The 16020-nt window shown below is 33.6% G+C and overlaps 2 protein-coding genes across 4 annotated transcripts; one reads left to right on the top strand and one right to left on the bottom strand.

Annotated features, from left to right (window-relative positions):
• The first annotated feature begins 2321 nt into the window (after positions 1-2321).
• Positions 2322-4736, top strand: IKU1 (VQ motif-containing protein). Of its 2 annotated transcripts, none has more exons than XM_079056095.1 (2): positions 2322-3950; positions 4404-4736. In XM_079056095.1, exon 1 carries the CDS (start codon positions 2822-2824, stop codon positions 3872-3874), a length of 1053 nt encoding a protein of 350 aa, XP_078912221.1. In that variant the 5' UTR covers positions 2322-2821; the 3' UTR covers positions 3875-3950; positions 4404-4736. The 2 variants fall into 2 exon arrangements, with proteins under 2 accessions (XP_078912221.1, XP_078912222.1); XM_079056096.1 differs by having other exon boundaries at positions 4375-4736.
• Positions 4737-11094: 6358 nt separating this feature from the next.
• LOC145119494 (mitochondrial carnitine/acylcarnitine carrier-like protein) lies at positions 11095-13025 on the bottom strand. 2 transcript variants are annotated; one of them, XM_079055159.1, is made up of 4 exons: positions 12562-13025; positions 12402-12476; positions 11764-12155; positions 11095-11673 (listed from the first exon to the last, which is right to left on the bottom strand). In XM_079055159.1, the coding sequence occupies exons 3-4, from the start codon at positions 12153-12155 to the stop codon at positions 11166-11168; spliced, it is 900 nt and encodes a 299-aa protein (XP_078911285.1). In that variant the 5' UTR covers positions 12402-12476; positions 12562-13025; the 3' UTR covers positions 11095-11165. The 2 variants fall into 2 exon arrangements, with proteins under 2 accessions (XP_078911285.1, XP_078911284.1); XM_079055158.1 differs by having other exon boundaries at positions 12668-13025.
• Between the last annotated feature and the right edge of the window lie 2995 nt (positions 13026-16020).

Below are 16020 nucleotides of genomic sequence, written 5' to 3'. Positions count from 1 at the left end.
TATCTTGTTTATTTTAGTGGTTCTCTTGTGTCTTGGAAAAGCAAGAAACAAAGTATTGTTTCTCGTTCTGCCACTGAATCAGAGTATAGAGCTTTAGGATTTGTGACTTATGAAGTGATCCGGATTCTGAAGTTGTTATTTGATTTGGGCAAAAAAAATTTAACTCATGTGAATATTTTCTATGATAATGAGTCAGCCATTAAGTTGACGTTAAATCCTGTGTTTCACGAAAAACCAAATATTTTGAAGTCGGCCTTCATTTTGTTCGGGAAAAAAATTGGAAATGGTGTTTTAAAAGTAAATAAAATTGAATCCTTACGTCAAAATGCGGACAATCTGACCAAAACACTTGGAAGTGCTCAACATGAGTATATTTATGGTCGACTTGGTTTAGTTGATGCGTTTAAAGAATAAAGGTTTTTTTTGTATGAATTAATGTTCATTTTGTGTGTGTGTGTGTGTTGGGGGGGGGGGGGTTGAAATAATTCATACTTTCTTATGGTAAAACTTAACATTAATTTATTTTGGGTAAGTTTTGTATGTTTCTATTTTTTGTTGGGTATATTGTGTAACTTATGCAGGTTTGTCGGGTTTTAACGCGGGTCCTGGGTTGCTCCATGGAGCTTTTGCTGATTCGTTTACCCGATAGTATTTATTGTGTATTTGGAGCTCATTTGTGTAACTCACTCGTGTCATCTCTATGATAGAACTCTCTCGTTTGTAATTAGGGTTTGTACAGATTTAAAGATTGTTCTTCTGTGAAGTTCATTCTTCTGTTTCTTGTGTTCATATGAGTGTCAGAGTTATGTAGTGGACTTTTCCTTTGTATATTGATGTATAATCGAATTGGTTTATAGTGAATAAATTGTTCAAGTTGGGAATCTCTTGCGTTTTTACTTTCTTTACACACACATGCCATAAGGCTACGTAACATGCAAGTTATATAAGTATAACTGTATAAGTAACACTTTTAAAACATTTCAATAAATAGTTTTAAGGGACATGTATTCTAGATATATACTCACCTTAATCAATTCTAGGCTTATAATACATTCTTCCTTCTTCAAAAATTGGTTAAAAATTCAAACATCATCTATAGATAGTATTAAAAAAACCATAAATATTTGACCTATTAAGAAAACAAACACCCCTTAAATATGAAATTTCGAACTCTTATCATCGTTATATATTGTTTATTCAATTCTCTAAACTTTGCTTAGTGCACCTTGCCATTTTATTTGGAGCCTTTACCCTTCCCTACTTTTATTTATATCATAACACTCCATGTAAACTTAACATCACATATTATTTTCCACTTACAATTAAACATTATAAAATAAGCTCTCAAAATATTCTTCATGAAACAGACATCCCAATATCCCTTCCACCATCCTCTTTGAACATCCTCCAATTACCAATGAAAAAAAAACCCTAATTTGATTTGGTGTTTTTGACTAATTCAAGCATATGTAATGGAGGATTAAAAAAATTAAATCCAGAACACAAACTTATAAAATTAATAAAAAAGTAGGAGCACAATTCACACCATTGTGGCAATGTTTTCGTGCATCATATTATAATTAGAATGCTTATTTGATGTCTACATCAAACATAATATTGATAATAAACTCACGTGACCGGCAACTTCAATATTAGGTTGTATGTTATTATTTGATGAAAATACAAAATGTGTTTTTATTATTCAATTGAATTACTTATAAATGATAAAAAAAAACATAAAAAAAATAAGTCAAATCAAATCCTTTAACTTAACATTTTAAAACAAAGGTAGAATACATAAAAACACACATTATTTGTTACCTATTGATTTTTAACAAATTTATGGTAAGAACTTATTTCTCGATTCCATTTAAATGATGCAATAATTAAATACGTTATGGCTCATGATTTGACATAAATTTGACCTCTTATAACATATTAGAAGACAAAATTTGATAATAAAAAAAACCATATTATATTTCTATCTAGTTTTACATCTTGATAACAAATGACATGTAACACCTTTGTCGTGGGTCATAATTGTTATATCATTTAAACTAAACTAATTAATAGGATTATTTTTTAAATCAATAGGTAAAAAATATTATATTTCATTTTCTAGACAAACAGAAATGATATATTATTTAGCAAAGTGTATTTTTCTGTAAATTGCAGTTAAAATACTGATATTCTTGTTTATATTATCCAAATAATATTATATCATCTATTTCAAATTTTGTGAAATTTTAAAAACAGAATTTGTCCCTCTTTAGTCTTTACACACACAGTGATTACATGAGCAGAGTGTCACACATGGCGACAAAGGGCCCAACTTGCCCAATGGCTATCGCCCCTGTAACCTAATCCCCCTTTTAATCCATCCATTGACTCCCAAATTCCCAGTTCAGACGTTCCTTTACGCTTTAGGGTTTTTCTTCTCTCTCCAAAATTTCTTTTACAATCCTAAATTTTCAACTACTCGATTGCTTTTAAAGAAAATAATCGGAGACCGATTCAAATCTTAAGCAATCCTTCTTCGCCATCGGAAGTCAAGTCACAATTGATAATTCTCTTTTTCTCTTATGCAACTACAGTCAAAGTGCTCGTGGAACCCTAATTAAGCGCTTAGGGTTTCTGTATAACAAAGGATTTTGTTTGGTGTTGAAGTCGATTTGATCCAAAGGTGTGTTCATTTCATTTCCTCGCTTTGATTTATCGGTTTCAATTTTTGAAGTTGTCAAGTTGAAAAATTGGGAATTACGTGTGGAATTGAAATCGCCTGAGATTCTTAGGGTTTTTTGTGTTTGAAAATCGGATCAAAATGGATAATTCTGATTATTCGAGGAATCGGAACAATGAGCATTTAGGTGTTAACAAAATTGGGAAAGCGATCAGGAAAAGTCCATTACACCAACCAAGTTTCGCGAATCCGGCGAGACAACAACCTCAACCTCAAGTATACAACATCAACAAGAACGATTTTCAGAGTATTGTTCAGCAGCTCACCGGTTCACCTTCCCGGAATTCTCAGGAGCCACTTCCGAGACCTCCGCAGAACTCACCTAAACCACCTAGCATGCGGTTGCAAAGAATCCGGCCATCACCATTAGCTCCGCTTAATGTAAACCGCCCTAGAATGCCCATTCCCATTCATCATATGGGACAAGATCAGATGTCTCGCTCCCAGATGCCTCCGCTTCGTCCACCAAATGGTGCAGTGCTTGGCGCGCCTCCTTATAATGGTAATTATGCTAGACCTGCCCACCATGGTCAACAACGGCCACCACCAGGTATGCCACAACCACCACCCATGGCTTCCGGTGATCATACAGGGTGGGCAAACACCGCCGAGTCTCCTATCTCTGCTTATATGCGTTACCTTCAGCATTCCATCATAGATTCAACTCAAGGTCAAGGTCAAGGAAATCAACAACAACAACAACCCCCTCACCCTCAATACCAACAAAATCCTCAAGGTCAACATCAGCAACCGGGATTGCTTCCGTATCCACTTCCATCTCCTCGGATGAACAATGGAGCTCCTCCTCTTCCATCTCCCCGGATGAACGGACCTCCACCTCTTCCGTCACCAAGAATGAACATGAACGGTCCTCCACCACTTTTACCATCACCAACTTCTCAGTTTCTTCTTCCATCTCCATCTGGTTACTTAAACTTATTGTCTCCTCGATCACCATACCCTTTACTTTCTCCTGGTTATCAGCATCCTCCACCATTAACACCGAATTTTTCATTCTCACCCATGACTCAACCAGGAGTGTTAGGACCTGGACCACCACCTCCACCTTCTCCTGGCATGGGGTTTCCATCTCCAGGTTTTTTCTCAATTCAAAGTCCAAGATGGAGGGATTAGATAAGATAAGATGGATGATAACAGCAGAAAAATGCTAACTGTGTATGGATTCATCGTTACAGCAACTTAACTTAAGGTACACTGGCTGTGAAATAGTCTTTTTCTAAGTGTTTTTTTTGCTTTTTTTTTTCTTCTGTTTATAAACTTTGAATGTTTGTTTAGAATATATAGTTGGCTGTAAAAGAGTATTCATCTGTGTATTTCTTGAACAAGTTTTTTTCTAATTAGGTGTCCAGAATCTAGATGCTTGACCAGAAAATGTAGTCTGGTCATCAAACATTGAATTTGTCATGTAGGTTGTATGTTGGGAGATTCATTTCTGTTTTCAATACCATTAAAATGTACTCAAATTGCAGCTCATATTTTTTCTGTTTAATGTTTATGATTATACATTTATTTATTTATTTATATCATATGCTTTAATGGATTTGAAAACTACAAAGTTTTTATACTTTTTAGTTCGTTTAAGGATATGATGATTTCATATGGATTAATATCAGTTTGCTGGTGGTTGATGATGGTTTTGTAGTAATGGCTCCACTCACCATGGTGTTCAGAGTTGCATGTAGTCTTATGATGGAATTTGACAATTTGTGTTTGTTATCGGCATGATTCTAGAATTCTTGGGTCCACTCTATTGTAAAAAATTTGTATGCAAAATCCAAATTTACAAATTTGGATGACGAGAATGCTTGCTACTGACATGATTGTATGTTAATTGGTATGTGGAGCTTTGAGAGTAGCTCGAAAGAGAGTGTTAGGTTTGTTCTCTTGATAACGGAGTGATTCTGACATTTATTGGGTATGTTTGTTGTCCAGTTACAACGAACTAAGATTGTAATTCATGCTATTTTTTTTAGAACGGCGGAAATATATAAAAACTCTAGCAAGACACTATAGAAGAAAAAATTACGAAGTAGCTAATTGGGGATTACACAATCAATGATCCTAAAGCATATTACAATTCTTAGGCCTATTGCAAATAAAAATAAATAAAAAAGGGACACTATATCATCAAAAAGTGAATATCTCAGAGAAGTTCTTAGGCCTATTGCAAATAAAAATAAATAAAAAAAGGGACACTATATCATCAAAAAGTGAATATCTCATAGGCTTCTCTGCTCCAAAAACTAGATTGTTCCTAAAATTTCAAATAGACCAAAATATGACAATAACCACCGCATCGAAATACATCTTATTAACTTGTTAAGAGCTGACATACTAGAAGAATCAACCCACAAAATGAAATCAAAAACCATGAAAGTAGATGGTAACGAGAGTCCCCACCAAACAACAGTTTGTTAAGAGTTGACATACTAGAAGAATCAGCTCACAAGATGAAATCTGAAACCGTAGAAGTAGATGGTAACGAGAGTCCCCACCAAACATCAGCTTGTTAAGAGTTGACATACTAGAAGAACCAGCCCACAAAATGAAATCAAAAACTATGAAAGTAGATGGTAATGAGAGTCCCCACCAAACATCAGTTTGTTAAGAGTTGACATACTAGAAGAATAAGCCCACAAAATGAAATCAAAAATGGTGAAAGTAGATGGTAAAGAGAGTCCCCACCAAACAACAACTTGTTAAGAGCTGACATACTAGAAGAATCAGCCTACAAAATGAAATAAAAAACCGTGGAAGTAGATGGTAACGAGAGTCCCTACCAAACAACAGTTTGTTAAGAGCAGAAGAATCAGCTCACAAAATGAAATAAGAAACCATGAAAGTAGATGGTAACCAGAGTTCCCATCAAACACCAATTTGATGTTATAAAGTGGAAAGATTCGAGCAAGTAGTAAACAAATGACTAAAACTCCCGATACAATTACAAACAGAGCATAATCCAGACTTCAAGTCAATGTCTTTGTCTATTAAGTTCAACCTTGTAGAAATTGTCACTTCGAATATGCCATAAATTAGTTTAGTTGAAACTAAACAATTCCATCTTGTTGGGGACCAATAAATATAAGAATAATCGAATCCAAAAAATATCTAATCAAAGCAACAAGTAAAAGTAGAATCACCCGATGTCTCCAGCTCCCATAAATACCTATCTCTAGCAAAAGAAAAGGAATGCTCTCTAAGCCTAATAAGCAAAGCCTCCCATTGAGTATTTTCAACTATCCTCTCGAAACCTTCTAAAGGCTGAAAGAAACATATGCTCATAATTTCTGTTAACCACCAAGGCTAGAGATATGTATCTATGGGACGGAAACATTTTGTTGTTGGTTGCATGTTTATTCTAGTGGTAGGCTGTGGTGGATTACGAAGTATTTTTGGTTTTGGTTTTAAGGTAGTGAGTGTGGGCAACATGTTAAAGGGTACCCAAAAGTTGTCACCTCACATGTCATGTCATATATGGTGTTATAACAATAAGTAAGGAAATGAACATGTTATAACACCTACTAATTTCCATGTCATTATTTTTTTCGATTTATTTTTTATTTTTTCAATTTTATTTATTTATTTTATTTATTTTATTTTTTTTCAATTTCTTTTTTGTTTTTTTGATTTATGTTATAATATTTATAAACAAATATTATCTAACAAAACATGCTATTTAATTAAACCCTAAATTAAACATAACATTAAAAAACTAAAAATAACATTACACAAAAAAAAAAAAAAAACATCGAACGCCAAAAAATATGATAATCCTAATTTAAAAACATAAAAACGCTACGATTGTCCTAGTTCAAATATTTCTTCTCGGTCTTCTCCTTCATCTTCTGGAGCACTTGGTGGAGGGGTGTTCGGGTTTTGCTCCATAGCTTAGTTGAAATAAAGTGTGGTTGATTTTTATGTAAATAGAATAAGAAATAGAAGAACGGTGTAGTAATTTTTGTATATATATGAGTATTTATATGTGAAAAGGTAATAAGTAATTTTTTTAAATTTTTTTTTTTTGACTGTTCACAACGATTGATTTTGACCGAAAACATTGAAAATGACGAATGACGTGTTGCCAACTATTACCATGGCCACAGAAGACCCCTTAACGCAGAGTTGGGGCGGTGCCACATCGGCAATAACACTCTATGTCGAGTGGTCTGCAGAGTTGGTTGGGGTACACCATTCATCCCCTAATTCGATCATATTATACGGTTGGAAAAAAGGAGGATATTGTACTTTTAGTTGAAATCCCTATATGGTATGAGTTTGCTCTGTAAAGGAGCTCGAACTCGAAGTGCTCGCTGAAATATTATGATTAGGCTTCCGCTTAATCCGTTTGCCGTTTTAGGAAAAAAAAAACTTTTGTTGTTTCGAGTTGCAACCATTGAAAGCGGCAGGTGGTAGTGGTTTTTTGACTTCTTGTGAAGGGTTCTTATGATTTGGGGTGATACCAAAAGAAAACCATTATTTTTTGGTTGTATATGTGTGAGTGAGGGTCCGAGGGAGGGCCATTCCTTTTTTATTATTTAAATAGTATTAAAAAAAATGGTAAACCAATAATTTTACTTTAGTTGAATTTATTTTGGGACAATGGACACTTTTTTTTTTGCTAAAGACAAGGAACAGTTTTGCAATCTAATAAAAAGTCATTAAAGTTTATCAATATCATATCAATATCACTTTCCAACCATTTATCCTACAAAATACTAATCACACCACCACCCCATAACACTTGTGAATTTTTTACTATATGAGTGAGTGAGTGAGAGAGGTTATTGGGTATTAGGCTAGAATATATGGTGCCCATGTTGTCACATCAACATCAAGGTTCCTTTTTCTCTCCACCACTCCTAGAGAGGGATGGTGTTCTTTTCAACACAATGTTGTCTCAAGTAATGTTAATTCTTACAAAAGGATGTACCAAAAGTAAAATGGTGGAAAATGTTGTCCAAATTTGAAGGAATGAAAATGACATTTTAGAAAGTAGAAAGATGGAAAGTGTCATTGTACAAAGTAGATGGTGGAACTGGAAAGTACTAATATACAAAAGTCTAAGAACAAAACCTGCCAACATAAAAAAGTGTTATGGCCAAAATATAAAATAGGAAAGTCTTGTAGTAAAAATATGAAATAGAAAATTCTTGTGGAAAAAAATGCGAAACACAAAAAGTGTATTATTCCTAAAGACTTTTGTTTTAATATATATAATAATACTATAAATGATACTTGTAATTTGCATTTTCGTTTTATCAAAAATTTAAATTTAAGTTTAACAAATAATTTTTACCTTTTATTATGTATTTTCTGTTAATTTTTAGACAAAATTGCCAAAATGGTTCCTACATCACCACCCCAACTCCTTGGTTGGCCCCAACAAAGATTCCGATCGACAAAACTACTCTTTCATGATCAATATTAAAAAAAAATTGTAAACCCTTTTATTAAAACAACTAGGTTAAAACCCGTGGAACCCACGGGTGTTATTTTTAAATATAATTAAAATTTTAATTATGTAATAAAATAATATATCATTATTTTAGAAGACACATCGTATAAAATAAATTAATAAGTTGTAAGTAACAAAAACTTATGAAAATTGAAGACAACATTCGTTGATTGATCTGTAAGTAGCAAAAACTTATGAAAACTGAAGACATATCGTATAAAATAAATTAATAAGCTGAAATCATATCGTATAAAATAAATTAATAAGCTGAAATCATATAATATTATAGGTTAATAAAAAAATATGAGAAGTCATGTATTGTATATAAATGTAAATTAAGTGTAATACATGTAATATAAAATAAGAATTTTATAGTTATCCATGTTTTTTAAGTGATACGGTATTGATGTACTTCGAACGTTTGATATTGTATTCATTTTCTTCGATCTTTTATTTTCCAAATATAATTTTCTTTGTTTTCTCTTCTCTCTGGCTTGCAAGTGGTACATGTTATTGTTGTTTTCTGCATAAGAGATAATAGGATATGATATAAAATATATAATTAGGTAAATAATATGTTTATATAATGTTGAAGAAATAAACGTACCTTTGTAAGCATCAATAACTAATCCGGAAGAATATTAATTTCCAACGGACGAAGAATTTGGCAATTTATCTAATTTTTTATGTTAATACATGTGTATGTTATTAAAATATAATAAAAAAATTATGAAAAAAATATCTTTGTAAATTGAAGTATTAACAGTTATAGTGGCTCTAGATAGATGTGTTGATGTATTACACAAATTAATATTAATTGTATTATCTAAGTAGAAAGAATTTAATTTTCTAGACTTTTTAGAAGGAAACGAATGCATTGTATGTCTGCAAATTTAACATATAACTCGAATTAGTTTATAAATTAAGATGTCTAACAGATAACAATAAGTATTTCATAATGTTTATATGTAGAACAAATGTCATTTTTTTTTCACATATCGACAAATACGGAAAAATTACAGAGAACTAACATATAAACCTACATTATCGTAATATGTAATATCTAATTCCAATATTTTTTATAAAAGTTTGTAATATGGCCCATTAGTTATCGGATATATACATGTTCAAATTTTTTTATACAATTAAAAAAGATACATATTAAATCAAGATGTGTTTAGTTATGTTTAACTTATGTTTATAAAAAAAATACCAATTAAGTAAAAATACTCGGATGATTAAAAAAGCGTAAAGCTAAATTTTTGACGATTGTTGATAAATAAATTTGCATGGACAAACATAACCTATATTGTATAAAATAATTCTGAATGGATAATTTAGTTCCTTCACGACATTTCTATAGCCATATTAGGGATAAATTTCAGGTTTTAACATTTGGTTAATGATTTGAATATGGAAATATATCTAAATTTTATTCGTTTTGGGGCATATTTTCTAAGTTTAGGGGCTAAAGCAAAAATTCAGAGTATATGTAGACACCTAACGATTGTAATGCACAGTTTTTTCATGGGCTAACCTGCGAGGGCTCTGTTGCCACCATGGAAATGTTGGAAGAACAACGATATACACATAAAATTGCCCCAAAACAAATAAAGTTTCAAGAAAATATAGAGAAGGGGGAAGAGGATTGAATCAGTACATTGACAGATTGCTTGCTTCTTGATATTCTGTCTTGTTTACCCTCCACAAAATACGACATTACAACAGGTACACTCTCCAAGCCATGGAAACATCTTTGGAAATTGGTACCTACTCTCATTTTTAAACATTGAGATGTTCCTCTAAGTCAATGTCGTGAAAACCCTAACTAAAGGGGCGATTTTTTTTTTTTCATTGGTGGACAAAACCCTAAGTGAATTTTGCCAATTGAAGTTCAAGAAATTCGTAGTGTGTACCAGTTATAATACTCAATTTGGATTGTAAGTCGAAAATTGGCTTCATTATGCTATAAGTTGTGATGTTGAAGAGCTTAAATTGAAGTTTTGGTATACGGGATTGGAAGATAGGTTTCTGTTGGATAGTTTTCTTTCATCAGTTCATGTTTTACTGATCTGCCATTAGAAGTCTGCAAACTGAATCCAACTGGAGCGATTAGTTGTAAAAACCTTAGGAAATTGTGTATTTCCTATGGGAAATCGAAATAGTATTGATTGAAAACACCCAAAATTCACGGATTTGATTACTTAGAGCTAATTTTTTTTTCAAATATTTTTTTCAGATTCTCCACGAAAGAAAACAACCCATAGAGTGGAACACAAAAATGAAAATCGATGCTGGAGCAAGTGATGCCCTTTAAAGCAATATAATGATTTTTATCTAAGAATGACTCATAGAAAGAACGATATAACGATATACAGGTAGTGAAGTGATGGTGATTTGAAATTATTTCATTATCTACTGATTAAATGTATAATGAATAACGATGAGCAGATTTCTTTTAAAGGTTTTTGACTTACAGGTATTGAAGGGATGCCGATTAGAATCTTTATTTTTCTTCTGCTCCTGAGCTTGCTCTGGAATTGTGAAAGATTGGAATGTGAAGAATCAACGCAATATGGTGAGTATTAACCAATAAAATAGATAAAAATCTTTATAAAGTTTAAAGTATTACGATAAATAAGGTTGTGATCGGTTTTAAATGATAATGTTAAATATTGATTAACGAGTTTCCTTGTTTAAAATAAATGCAGAAAATAGATCAATAGATTTAAAATTCTTTTGAATTTTAAAAGATTATCGGATCTCCTTATTCAACGCATGAAGCAGTTGTGTATACAGAAGATATTAAATCGAACGGAAGGGCAATTTCGATATTTTAGTTTGCTGAAAAGAGCGGGAAAAAATAGATTGGTAGGGCTTAGAGAATGCCACGTGGCATTTGAAAGCTCTTATTTATTAGGATAGGGGATATTCTTAAACCTTTAAAAATCAACCCAAACTCGATCTCACACCCTCATACGCTAAAAAACAAGCGGCATTAGCGGGTACACTTCTAGCCATCGCGGGTCCAAACCCTTTATACAAACCTCCAACTCCTTCCGCTTTAACAATCTTCTTAAAAGCATCAATTGAACCCGAATATTTAGGGTTTCTATAATCATCAATTTGTATTGCACTCTTGATCACATCCGTAGGGTAAACTGAAACCCAAAATGCACCTCCGGCCAAACCTCCGGCGACTATCAGTGAACCACGGTCAAGGCCGGAGGTGTCGGTTCCTCCGGCGAAGTATTGTTTTAGGGCTTCGTAGACACCAAACATGGCGGCATTTCCCGGGACTTCCCGCCCCATTGTAGGGATTAAACCTTTGAAAAGACCTTTTATGCCGCCTTCGGATCTTAAAACTTGCTTTGCTACGTCCATTGGGCCGCTGTATTTTATAGCGGCAGTTACTGCCGCCCCTGGTCCGGTGACTGCTGCACCTTGGGCCTGCAGTCTGTGAAAATAGACTCCTATTTTCAATTCTTTCTATAATAAAGAAATTAATAATCAATGTACATTGTTAGTTCTTGTAAAAAGGACTAACCTGCACTTGATTAGCTCGGTAGGGGTGGCTAGAACAGCGACTGCAACTCCAGCCCCGGCTCCAGCCACCACCTGCTGGTTCACGGTTAGGGGTGCCCTGGGTTCAGACCGCAAGAGGGCTTCCATTTGACCCCTAACCGTGAACAGGACTGCATTTAATGCAGCAACAGTAGCAAGAGGGGCACCCATGCCTTTGTATAGACCTCGTGGTCCCTCTGCTGCTACTGTTTGTTTAACAGCATCTATGGCGCCTGAATATTTAGGGCGTTGACCGGGTGGTGGGACCGGTTGACTTTGGAGTTTGACCTTGATGGTGTCAAAAGGGTGTCCGACTATCAACTGTGATGCTCCTCCTAGTGTTCCTGCTGTTAAATCCTTTGCTACGTCTGTCATCTGCAAGTAAGAAGTATGATTTGATTTTCAATTTAGGAAAAGTAGTTGACTTTTCATGGTCAAATGGGATTTTGCATCGAAATGAAGGATTGGATTTGGATCTGATACATAAATTCAGCCATGGATTTAATTACAGGTCATTGTCTATCAACATATACCGAAGGAGACAACTCTAAACAGATAAAAGCAATTGAACGATTTAGTGAAAAGAATCAAAAGACTTGTGTTTAGGGATCGAAAGCGTACCTTTGAAGAATATCGGATGAACAGAAAAGAGAAGGAGCAATTAATCAGTTATTCTGAAGCCTCAAAGAATCAGATCTGAAATAGCAATAAGAAGTCAACATATGGATATTAAATCATTTATTGACAGACTGAACAGATGATTGAGAATTGAGATAGTCACCTAACATTTGGAGAAAAAACGGACATGACGATAGTCAAAACATGAGAGTATGGGCGTCCATTAAAGGAATTTAAAAGCATATAAAAAGCAAAGGATAGAAAATTACCAAGTGGGTATAAGAGTAATCAACGGCTGAATATCAGCATTAACGTATCTCGAAATCAACGATTAAAGCTATGGAATAATGAAAAGATTAGGGTTAGGAGTCAACTGAGGTTAAAAGCTTTCAGAGGTTATGAAAAGATGGGAAAGAATCTTGCGAAATGAGGAAAATTAGGGCTGGGTTTGGCATATGGGATCTGAATCAAATCTCACACTGGCTTACAAACAGGATGAATCCGAGAATTTGACGAATTCGTGATTCTCTACGATGAATCGCAATCGTCCCAATCTGGTGGGGAAGATACTGCGATCTTGTAGTCAACCACCCGTTCTTGACAGAATCGAATGTGCTGCACTTAATTTTTGGTGTGCCTATTATTCACATTACACGTTTCTCTCTTTGGTTTGTCAAAAGTATCAGGTTTAGTCCATGACATTTATTTATTGCATATATGATGTCTATTTAAATTTTTTGTAACAGGTTTGGTCCATTGTCCTAACCATAGTTAAGCCCCATAGTGTGCCTTGCACGTGAGAAGATTTTAGTATTTTAAACATGACGATGTTCTTGTCTCTCTCAACACACACCTCATGAAAAACATTCGATAGTGGTTGTTTCGACCCATAATGAAACCCTCTAGTTGCATCTATCGAAACCAAACAACCTCAACCACTTGGTTTATGAACAATGTTCAAATGGATTTCTTCATCGCATCTAGAATTGTTGCATTGAAAGATTCTGAAATGGCATCACAACACCCATTCTTTTCAAAATAAACACAACACCATGTTTTTGGTTGTATTTCCATGAAAAGATCATAAGGTGCTGTGTTTATCATCCTGATTTGCTTTAGTGTTGCTTTAATTTCTTTTGTAGTTGTGGGATTAGTTGTCCAAAAAAGTTCATATATTTGGACACTTTGTGAACCTTTTCTTGAAGTTGGCATATATGTGCTTAACACATTGTTTATGCTCACATTCTAACACTCTTTCCTTAACCCCTCAACTAGACCCTACACATTTAGTAGATTAAAAAAGTTAGTTAGATAAGGTTAGAACACACCTTATGTTGGTATGAAATTAGGGTTACTCCCTTTTTTATTTTCCATCTTCAAGTAGGAGGTCTAAAAACCACTTCCAATTTTACTTATTTTCAACTGCTACTACTTCCTAAACAAGAGGGTACATCCGGTTGTTAGAGTCCTTTCCAACCGCCGACAATAGCTCACCTCTGCAAATGCCTTTAAAAATAACCATTAATACCGATAACTCTTCTACATCCTTCAATCAACCATCATTTACACCCTCCCGACAAACATATATCTTTAGAAAATAACTAATCAAACACAATATCTACATTTATTGAAACCGTTAAACCTAGATTGGACCTTCAAATATCCTCACCATAACTCCTTAATTTTCATAATGTGAATTCAATCTCATTTAATTCATATTTCTTTGCATTTCTACACTGCCTAACACTAAAATTGATGTTGAATTTATTTACAACTTCAAATTTCATTTTTTTTAAAACTCAATTTGGGTTTTCAAAATGTAACGAATAATTGTTTGATTTCATATACATGAATATGTGAAAACTGACCTAAAACCGAAGGTCCTATCATAACCTAATTAATAATCTAGTTGAATCATATTTTTCATACCTAGGTTATGTCCAACCATATAATTGCTTAAGAATAACTTATGTTCTTTAGGGTTACAAAATCTCATACCAATGATGGATACTAATGTATCATATTTATGATTTTGATCACAATATTGATAAACTAGGGCTTTACTGTTGTCATCATCTCCTTTATCATTATCATCGGCTATATGTGGTCTTGAAATAAAACTTATGTTACTAAAAAAGGGATGAGAACACTTCTTCAATTCAACAACCTCACCATCCTCTTCGTTATCAACTAATAAGTCATCAAACAAGAATAACTCCATATCATCATCCTTAAAGTATTCACTTTTAGTACCTCCATCTTTTGCTTTGTCATCCTTAATCGGTTAATCCAGTCGTCGAGTAGTGGTTCATTGAAGTGTCATTGTATAGCTAATCCTTCACTCTTTAACATAAATAATGTCAAGAAACCTAACATAATAATCATCATCAGTGCTCTCAACCCATCACTAAATAGCAAAAAATTATCACTTTTTATAAAATAATCAATTAAATCGCAAGTGATTAAGCTCACATGCGATTTCAGCCTTCCCAACTGCTATCTTGCTATATTGGGCTATGAATTAGGCCCATTTTCGGCTCATGGGCCGACACTATATAAACCTCAAAATCTGGAGTAACCCTATTTTCACAATTTCAACTTCAAGAAATTCTCTCAACCCTCTCAATGACTCAAAATCAATATTCATCCGAAGACTTTATAAGTACATCGGAGGAAAGAGGAAAACACAAGTACATAAAAAAACAACAAAATCGACCATAAGAAATCGTAGGTGGCACTAGGTCATATGTGATTTCAAGAAAAAAAAGCCTTTTACATGGAAAAAAATCCCAGTACATGAGATGAAATCACATGTGGCATAACCACATGTGATTTCAATGGCTATTTTCTGAAAAAAAGAACTCTATTTTTTTGGCTTTTAAAAAAAAAAAATAAGTGTTTTGGGCTAAATGTGTAATTTAAAAAAAAAAACTCTATTTTATTGCCGTTCTCGATTGTGGTGGTGGGCTGCCACCGTGGCACACCGACGGTCTAAACACGGTCACTGTGAAATCAAGAAGAAAATAATATGCTTTACTGCCCTATATTCCGAGCTACATTGCAGAATTACAGAAATAGAGTTGCTTCTTGTTCATTCTGAGCGTATGTGTATTAGGATTGAATCAAATTTACGAATGCTATTTAACTGAAAATGCTACATTGAAGGGGACGGGAGCAATGATGTGTCCAACCTTTTCGAGTGAGATACAATATCAATCAATCAATCAATCAATCAATCTTCACATTAAATTTCATTTGAAAGAAAGATTATGAGGGTAAATGAAGTTATAATCTTCAAGCGACAAATCAATGTAAGTGATCAAGCATTGAATTTCCTCTTCAGCACGCTTCTTCCAAATTCTGCAAAAAATTAAACGCTACACGAACATTTTACCAATGTTTTTTTGCTAGTTTTGTTTTCAGAACCAAATACGCTCTCGCTGGAAAACTACAAGTAAAATTTGTGCTTATCTTGGTTGTGCTGCAACTGCAATGGAGATACCCACAAATTTCAATGGAAGTCTCCATCTTTTTCATTCTCAAATTCACCATTTGATCATCCAGGTTAAAGAAAGAGAAAATAATCCAAGTTTAATTTTTTAATCCTTGATTCTGTTTATAT

This window comes from Lactuca virosa, chromosome 6 (assembly GCF_052849685.1).
Source record: "Lactuca virosa cultivar CGN04683 chromosome 6, Lactuca_virosa_CGN04683_v6, whole genome shotgun sequence".
NCBI lineage: Eukaryota > Viridiplantae > Streptophyta > Magnoliopsida > Asterales > Asteraceae > Lactuca > Lactuca virosa.
This window is presented reverse-complemented; position numbering and strand designations above follow the sequence as displayed.